The following is a 9,880-nucleotide window of genomic DNA, read 5'->3' as shown; positions in this document are numbered from 1 at the left end:
TATCTATAGTGGGCAGTTGCAGCCAGTGGGTGCTGAGCATTATTGGCCACCGGAACCATTTAAAATGGTGTATAACAAGGAGTTTTTGCGTCAACGAAAGGTGCAAAAAAATGCGCATACGGAACTAAATGGATGTTGGTGATAACGTTTATGCGCGCAACTATGGGATATGCTCGCAAACAGGACACGACCATCAAAAATGTCCTTTAGCTGGTTTGGGTGGCGGTGGTGATCTAGCTCCTGGTGGAAGTTCATCTAATATGCCCAACAATCAAGGATACACGTAGTGTTTTGTTTCTGTAATGTGGTTGTAATAAGTGTATGTACTTGTTTATGTTGCAAAATGTATCAAATAAAATTATGTTTTCATTATAGTTAAATCTTATTGATATTTAACCTACACTGTCGGAGAAGGAAGATGTTTGATAATTATATGTATATATATATAATTAGTCCTAGTCCCATATGTAATAGGATAGCGCGGTTAAGTACTACGTTATGTGAGTTGTCTTGTCGACCTGAAAAGTTGCCCGCCTGCAAAAGTTTTATTGTACCCGAAAGAATATTTAACACACGAAGCATAGAGCGGTTAAATACTACGTTATGTGTGCTTCCTTGCCTATAAATAACTAGTGCATTTTAGTTATTATATGCGCATAACCAAAACAAATAGCAAAACTTTCCATAAAAGCAGGGGGTTTTTTGCATTAACAAATGTCTGGACGCAATTATGTACCAATGTGCTATTGTGGCAAACGTTGTATGGTGAAGGATTGTTGGTCTGATGGTCATGTTGGGCGCAGATACTGGATGTGTGTAAATAGGTTTGGAGGCAATGACGGAAATTATTGCAATTTTGAGGTATGGCTTGATGAACCCATTAAGCAAGAATGCTACAGACGAACTTTGCAGTATATTTGGGATATGAACTGTGAATACCAACACCGTGAATCTGAAATGAAACGAGAAATTACAGCATTGCAGGAGAAACTAAAAGAGGCGGAAGAAGAAAAAAATAGGATAGACGAGAAATTAAAGTGGTTAGGGCAGAGAATACTAGGCGGTAGTGACTAAATAATGACATGTATGTGTTGAGCGTAGTATTTTATCTTTATGCTTTTTGTGTCATGTATTTTCATTAGTTGTACTGAATTTAAATTATATTAAGTTGCTATGTTTGTGTTTGTGTTTTAGTATTAAAATAACAAAAAACTGGAAAATAAAAACATAATGCGCATATAATGTAAACAATAAAAATTGTTGCTATTATTTACATAAAATAATATTTACATAAAATACAAAAAAAAAATTCAATGCATCCCACAGCCTGTGTGCTTCAATGCAGCCGCTGGCCTGAGGCGCATCCCATCCCGCCCGGCTACGCTATCAGGATCATCCTTATCACGTCGCCTCTTTATAGCCGGATGCGTTGCAGCATGATCATCAGTAGTGCTGGCAGGCTCTGTAGAAGGGGTCGTCGGTCCAGCAGTAACCTATAGAAGAATAAGTTAGCTCAGTATATGAAAATATATATTAGTAGTGTACGTGTTAAGTCACAAAAATTTAAATTGTCTTACCATGGTCTCGTCGGGCTCCTGAATATAATCATCCGTCGCGGCCAGGTCAGCATCGCACAAAGTGGCCTCCGTGACGGGCGAGGATGAAGCCTTAATAAGAAAAACATTAAGATATTTATGGCTAATCAATGAGATAAAAATAAATTTAAATTTAATAGTAATACAAACATACCTGCGCATGTGAAAGATCCCCAGCACCCCTCGATAAGGAGCCATAACTTAGACGGCGCCCACTATTCACATCTCGGGTCGGGTCGGCCGATCATCAGCAGCGGTCGATGGGCCTGGAAATTACTGATCCCAATCATCTCGTGTAATGCTCATGCCCGTGATTAACAATGGATCTGACGGGGTCACCTGCGAAGACCCTGGAGTGAGCTGAAGCTTCAAGCTGTATGACGGCATGCTGCTGTGATGGTAGTCTGGCTCATGGAAGTCACCCGGTTGAACAAATGCCTCAACGCCCCTTGCTGGGGACCACCTCCTCGCCTGCCCCCACGACCCCGTGGGACAGCCCTGCCTCATGGGACAACCCTACCTCATGAGACAGCCCTACCTCGATGGTAATGCTCTGGCGCCACATAAACAGGGTCATGTCCTAAGCTCTCATCCTCTCGGGCTCGCCGCAGTGTCTGGGTAGCTATCTCTGTAACCTGCCGGCCATACTCATGAAAAGTGGCCGCTCCCTCGTCGGCATGCTATTGCATCTGTAGTCATAACTAGTGGAACAAATGTAGGCTAATAGCCTGCACAACATGTAAAATATAAATAACGGAACGCTGGGTTACAATTATAAGTAAGAATACCAAATAACATACCAGTGCCTCATGCCTCCCGACGTATGGAATGTACCGACCGCCAGCGCGATGAATGGGATTCTCGAAGAAAAGTCGGGTAACGCCGCGGTACCAGCCCATATAATCATGCGCAGTATCCGCCCGGCGCGGTGAAGGGGGGCGGAATCAGGTCAAGTCACCGGTCCCAAGTATCGATATGCGCCTCTAGCCATGCCACATATGCCTGGTCCACCCTGGAACGATCATCCCACTAGAAATGTGTGGTCTGCCGGGTGGGCGGTGGCAGTACAAGCTGCGAACGGCCAAACTGGCAAAGTACCCGCTCGGTGGCATGATGCTCCACAATATCAAGGCACATCAACGGGACGGAAGAGCTCCAAATAAGTCGGCTAGCCGAGCAATAATCGGGCAAGCCAGCTATCAGCGCGTCGCTGTATGGCATCCAGATGAACTATTAAGTAACAACAGAAAACTTGAGTATACGCAATACATGTAAAGCCAGGCCAAGTAAATTTAGGTATACATTTACCTGTGCGCCCTCCAGCAAATCCAACAAATCTCTGCACAAGGGGAGATTATATCGAGCCTCGTACTCTTGTCCATATCCCCGCCGGAGAACCCACCTTCTAGCTAGAGGGAGAAACGGAGGTGGTACACCCAGAGCTAATGGTGGTAGAGGTGGCTGCAACTGCATGAACCGCTCCCAGGCCCAAACCTAACATACAAAGTGGACGTAAAATTTAAGATATATTTTTACTGGGTATGTTATAATGAATAGAGTATTCGAATATGTTTTCACCTGTAGCAGCGGCGAAAATCCAGCAACGTCACGCTGGGTACCCATGGTCGCCCGGCACATCTGCCTGTACAAGTAGGCGAGAATAGCAGCACCCCAGCTGTACTAGGGTAAATCATCTAGCCGCTCAAGATGATGAAGAAATCTCAAGCTGACTAGGTTCCCCGAAGTGTTCGGGAATAAGACCTCTCCAAACATAAGGAGCAGCAGCAACCTCGTGTATCGGTGGATATGCAGCTCCGGTGTATCGCCTGTGATATCAGGGTGCAATACCTCCAAATGGTCTCAGATAGTCGTCAGCTGCAGACGACTGGCCTCAACCAGTGCAGTCTCCTCCTGTGGACGGAAACCAGTGAGTTGCTGCAACATGTCCAGGTACTGCCCACCTGTCAGCTCTCTCATGGCCTGCGGCAGAGCAACGGGGTGTCCATCAACGGGCAGCCCATATATAACCTCCACATCCTGCAGTGTGATGGTGGCCTCGCCAATGGGCAAGTGGAATGTGTGCGTCTCCGGTCGCCACCGCTCTATCATGGTCGTGATCAAAGACCAATCGAGCTGCAGCCGCCCGATCTCCAAAATCTTATAAAAGCCCGTATCCTGCAGGCGTCTGACTATACGGGGATGGAGAACTTTGCCCTTCAGAAAGTCCCACATGTCGTCCACTCTCCTGACGCTGAGAGTCTGGGCCAATAACTCTCCCTCCCATATGTGGGAGGACTTATGATCGCTCTGTAACGACAGTAGCTCATCTCTAGAAGGTCCGGGATGCATAGACGGAACCTCCATGTCGTCTACTGTAAATTAAACAACATTAATTACATGTTAGTTTTATAATTTTATATGTTTGTAAATTAAATAATTAATTTTTATAATTATACAAGATTTAATTATTAAGTATTCGCATATGGGTTCCAGGCTCGAAATTTGAGGCCCAGTAGCACCAAGATATCTGAAATTCTTGTATGTGTTAGTTTTATTATTTTACATCTTAGTTTTATAATTTTATATGTTTGTTTGTAAATTAAATAATTAATTTTTATAATTATACAAGATTTAATTATTAAGTATTCACATATGGGTTCCAGGCTCGATATTTAAGGCCCTATAGCACCAAGATATCCGAAATTCTTGTATGTATTAGTTTTATTATTTTACATGTTAGTTTTATAATTGTATATGTTTATTTGTAAATTAAATAATTAATTTCTCATGTTATTTTCTTACGATCGTTGACTAGAATTGGATAGAGTTTGTGTTTGATCTATCGGCTATTTTGACGTATTTTTAGATATAAAAGATACCTAAATGATTAATTTCAATAACTACAGGAATACTACGCTAAAAGGCACTACATTTTACTACGCTAAAAGGGCACTATATTACTAGTCTTTAAGCAAATAAATAATCTAAACCAGATAAAAATAACAAATACATTTAATCACAAAATATTCACGAAAATACATATACAACATTATAAAGTAACTTATTAATATTTTTTTGAACAAATAATAATTATTTCTCAATTTTTACATATATTTTTAGCATACTAATATCTTAATCCGGATAAAAATAACATATCAGTTTAATCGCAAAAAAAAAATACAAAATAACATAGAAAACATTTAAAACAACTAATATGCATTTTTGATACGAGTTTCGACAAAAACTAAATCGGAATACCTCGATTTATATTTTTTGGAAAGTTGAAGATTTGAATCCGAAACGAGCAACCCACAACGAGAGAAGGCTTAGCTAGGATGTGAGACAAAGAATTTTTACATTTTGTGGGACCGGTGGGGTCCATTCGAGTTTTTTTGGCTCGTTAATGGGGGGACTGCTGGGCTCAATTAAAAATGTGGGGGGGGGGGGGGGGGGGAGGGTTGCAATCTGTTTTGAACGTGGGGGAAGGGGAGGGGACGAGTATTTGAACATGTATAGCGCGGTTTAATTAAGGCGCTATACATATAGCGCGGTTTAATTAAGGCGCTATACATATAGCGCCTTAATAAACCGCGCTATACATAGACGTCTAATCAGCTTAATATATAGCGCCCTTTTAAAGGGCGCTATATCTTAACGTCCAAAGACGTTAAGGTATAACGCCCAATAAAAGGACGCTATATATAGTTTGGTCACTAAATTATTTTTTCAGTTATCTCGGTCTTTTGAGTCCAAAAAGATTATATTTAGGTTCCGGACTCGACCTCCGATCCATAATTCACTGCTTCTTTCTGTAATCATCTTTTTATCCCAATCTGAAACCTTTTTTCCATAATTCACTGCTTCTTTCTGTAATCATCTTTTTATCCCAATCTGAAACCTTTTTTGACCACTCCTTAAGGGCTTTTTTTTTCATCAAAACTTTTCCTTGGTTGATTTTTTGGCAGATTCTTTTCTGCTTTTTCTGGCACGTGCATAAAACTTTCCTGTAATCATGATTTACAAATTTTTGCTCCGGGTGGTATTAGATATATATACTTTGGACAAGTGTAAGGATCATAAATAACTGGCAAAATTTTTAGAGTATACTAATAAGGGAGGGACCAAAAGTGCTATTATCCTAAAGAAAATAACTAAAAAGATACAGTAGTTATCAGTTTTCACTAGATATAACGAGCTACTTAGACAATTTTGGAGGATATGTTTGATAGTTATTGGAGGTTTATGAGATTGAGAGTGTGGAAGGAGGATTGAGGAGGGCATAGCTATGTTAGTATACCTATGCTATACTTCCTCCATTACAATTTTATGTGAATTTATTATTTTTGGTCTGTTTCAAAAATAATACTTTTTTATTAAAATTGAAAAATAATTAATTTAAATTAATCTATCCTTTATGAGAAATATTTATAGTCACACAAATGTTATGATATTTGTCACGACCCAAAACTTAACATGTCGTGACAGCGCCTATCATAGTACTAGACAAGCCGACATCCACAAATAACCATGCATCTTTAAATTTAAAACATAATTAAATAAGCTTAATAGTGAAAATATCATAATAACTAATAAGAAAACACCGCTACTCAATACAAAATTTCCCAGAATTCGGGTGTTACTCAATACATGAACATCTATATGACAACATAGTCTGATCGCTAAAAACACTGTCTAGGAAGATAGAACAGTACTAATAAACTGAAAAAGGAGGAGAGCCAAGGTCTGCGAACGCCAAGGCAGCTACTTCGATAGTCTCCGAACAGATAAAGCTCGAAAGCTAGCAACCGCCGTGCCCAGAAGTACCTAGATCTGCGCACGAAGTGCAGAGTGTAGTATGAGTACAACCGACATAATATACTCAATAAGTAACAAGACTAACCTTGGGAGGAAAGTAGTGACGAGCTCAGAAAGGTACGGTCGAAATCCAGACAATAACAGTAATAACTCAGAAACAAATCCAATAATCAATTTGTAGACAGTTCAGAAATGTAAATATGCTTTCAAGCAATTAACAGTTTAAGCTCAATACGGATGAAATATGCCAAGTATGACTGATATGAGGAATGCTACATCTCTATATCTACATGTTAATGTGCATGTCACAGGTAATGCATCAAAATAATGGCCTCACTTACTCACACTCTCAAAATAATCAATCTGTCTGTCTCAACCCTCACTCATCACACTCAGTCACTCAGTACTGTGTGGTACCTGTGCTCACTGCTCGTATGTCAGACTCCGGAGGGCGGATCCTGCCTAAATGCTAATAAAAATTATTGCGGCCCGCAACCCGATCCCATCATGAATCAATAATACATGTTGCGTTATGCATCCCGATCCCATCATGAATCAATGATACCCGATGCGGCGTGCATTCCGATCCCATCATGAATCAATAGTACCCGCTATGGTGCGCAGCCCGATCCCATAAATATTACTCACAAACAGGCCCTCGGCCTCACTCAGTCATCAATCTCTCCATTTTGTCGGGTTCACAACACTCATGCCAATCAGCTCAAAATAATGATACATGATGTAACAATAAATGGTAACAGAGACTGAGACATGATATGCAAATGATGAATGCGTTTGAGTATATAACTGTAATTTAAGCAAATAACTCAACAGTAAAAGAATGACCTTTGTGGATCCCAACAGTACCATCATATAGCCTAAACAAGATTTCTAACATGAATTACAGCTCAGATTTTCTAACACATGGAGTAAACATGAATAATAGCAAGATTAGATGACTATAAAGTTCCACAGAGTCAACCGAGTCACAATTACTACAGTGCACGCCCACACGCCCGTCACCTATCATATGCGTCACCTCAACACCAATCACATAATACGTATTTCAGGGATTCATACCCTCAGAACCAAGTTTAGAAGTGTTACTTATCTCAAACTATGCAAATCTCTACTCCAACAAGCCTTTGCCTCGCAAACCGGCCTCCGAACGACTCGAATCTAACCACAAACAACTCGATACAGTCAACACAAGCTATAGGAATTAATTTCATATGATAAAGCTAAGTTCTTTAACATAAGTAAAAAGAGTAAACTCAAAAAGTCAACCCCGAACCCACATCTCGGAATCTGACAAAATTAACAAAATCCGAATACCCATTCAATCACGAGTCCAACCATACCAAATTTATCAAATTCTGACACCAAATCATCACTCAAATCTCCAAATCTCACTCTCCAATCCCTAGTCTAAAATTTCACCTTAAAAACACATAATCTATGTGGGAAATTCAATGGATATTCAATATTAATGAATAGAAATGATCAAAAGTGGCTTACCTCTTGAAATCTAGTGAAATCCCCTTCAAATATCGCCTCAATCCGAGCTCCCAAAGTTCAAAAATGAATAAAATCTCGGAAACCTTCGAATATATACACTGCCCAGGCATTTTGCACCTGTAAGTCGCACCTGCGATCCAACTTTTGCGGAGAAAACATCGCTTCTGCGAAGAACACTAGACACCCAACCTCGCGCACTTGCGATCTCCTCTTCGCACCCGCGGGACAGCATCTGCGGACAAACCCATCGCTTCTGCGATCCCATTTACACTGCCCAGCTCTGCTTCTGCGGAACACTTTGCACAGAAGTGCGCCCGTTTCTGTAGATTTCTCCTCCGCACCTGCGCTTCCCAGCAACCTTCTCCCTTTTCGCACCTGCGCCTCCACTCTCTGCATCTGCAAACTCGCAGGTGCGGCCAAAATCTCGCACCTGTGCATTCCCTCAGGCCAACCAAAATCCGCTTTTGCGATGCCAATCATGCTTATGCGGGCTCGCACCTGTGACCAAATCCTTCGCTGGTGCGATCGCACCAGACCAGAACTCTTCAGCAACTTCCTAAGTCTAAATTCCAATCCGTTAACCATCCAAAATCCACCTGAGGCCCCCGGGACCTCAACCAAACATATCAACAAATCCTAAAACACGATACGAACTTAGTCGAGGCCTCAAATCACATCAAACAACATCAAAAATACGAATCACACCCCAATTCAAACCAATTGAAACTAATAAATTTTCAACTTCTACAATCGATGCCGAAACCTATCAAATCAACTCCGATTGACCTTAAATTTTGCACACAACTCATAAATGACATAATGGAACTATTCCAACTTCTGGAATCAAAATCCCAGTCTGGTAACTACAAAGTCAACTCTCGGTCAAATTTCTCAACTTTTAACTTTTCCAACTTTCGCCAATTCAAGCCAAACTCATCTACGAACTTTCAAATCAATATTCGTACATAAACCTAAGTCCAAAATCACTATACGGATCTATCAAAACCATCAAAACTCTGTTCCGGGGTCAATTATACATAAGTCAACATCCAGTCAACTCTTCCAACTTAGGCTTCCAACCTTGGGACTAAGTGTTCCGAATCATCCCGGAACTAAACCAACCACTCTCGCAAGTCATATAATAACAAATAAGTATAAAATAAGCAATAAATGGGGGAACAGGGCTATAATACTCAAAATGACCGGTCGGGTCGTTATAATATTTTTAAGATCACAAGTTTCAAAAGTCTTACAGCCACACAAATATTATGACATGTTTATCTAAAATTCTTCCTTCCTTTCTTAAGCAGTTAAATATGTTCATATAAATTGAAATGAAGGGAGTATGAAAGTACCATTATCATGCACAATAAGGTTGTGGGGCTATTTTCACGCTTCTATTCGTGATAAAAGCTCTAATCGGTTATCAAAATGAGATATAACTCATAAACAGCTAGAGTACTAATACAATATTTGGTGTAAGTTGGGAAAAAAATCTAATTTGAAGCTTTTTTTATTTAATTCACCCAGTCTGCATCACCCGAGGTGATTGGGGGTTTAATAGACTCGTACCTTGTATATTGATAAACAAGAATAAAATGGAGGGGGACATAAAACCAAGACCTTCGAGGTACATAATAATAGATCATAGTTGACTATTTTACTACAAACCAAAGTAAGCTTAGACCGTGCCTTAACAAAAAAGGAGAAGAGCTACTCCAAGTATGGACTACTAAGCACATGTAGCTCTTCCTGGGAAATCATGGAGGCTCAAAGAACCAACTCGAGTATTTTTGGCCTCTTATTCTAAAGGCGGGGATTTGCATTCTATCAATTATGATTGTTCCTTTTATCTCCTTGGGAAGATTGTCCTCAGCAAAGAAGAGTTGTTTTTTAGTGACAGATGTTGCATGTTTGGACCGTAGGTCTGCCACTCAAACCATTCCCTCTCA

General features: G+C 40.4%; 1 protein-coding gene across 1 annotated transcript; it reads right to left on the bottom strand.

Annotated features, from left to right (window-relative positions):
- Nucleotides 1–3,455: 3,455 nt before the first annotated feature.
- Nucleotides 3,456–3,959, bottom strand: LOC138894610 (serine/threonine-protein phosphatase 7 long form homolog). The gene has a single exon (XM_070179320.1). It carries the CDS (start codon nt 3,957–3,959, stop codon nt 3,456–3,458), a length of 504 nt encoding a protein of 167 aa, XP_070035421.1.
- Between the last annotated feature and the right edge of the window lie 5,921 nt (nt 3,960–9,880).

Source organism: Nicotiana tomentosiformis, chromosome 6, assembly GCF_000390325.3.
Source record: "Nicotiana tomentosiformis chromosome 6, ASM39032v3, whole genome shotgun sequence".
Taxonomy (NCBI): Eukaryota; Viridiplantae; Streptophyta; class Magnoliopsida; order Solanales; family Solanaceae; genus Nicotiana; species Nicotiana tomentosiformis.
The sequence above is the reverse complement of the archived record's forward strand: the minus strand, read 5'-3'. Positions and strand labels throughout refer to the sequence as shown.

Coding starts and splice junctions, on each gene's coding strand:
- LOC138894610 (XM_070179320.1), bottom strand. CDS start 3,959: ATGGAGGTTCCGTCTATGCATCCCGGACCTTCTAGAGATGAGCTACTG.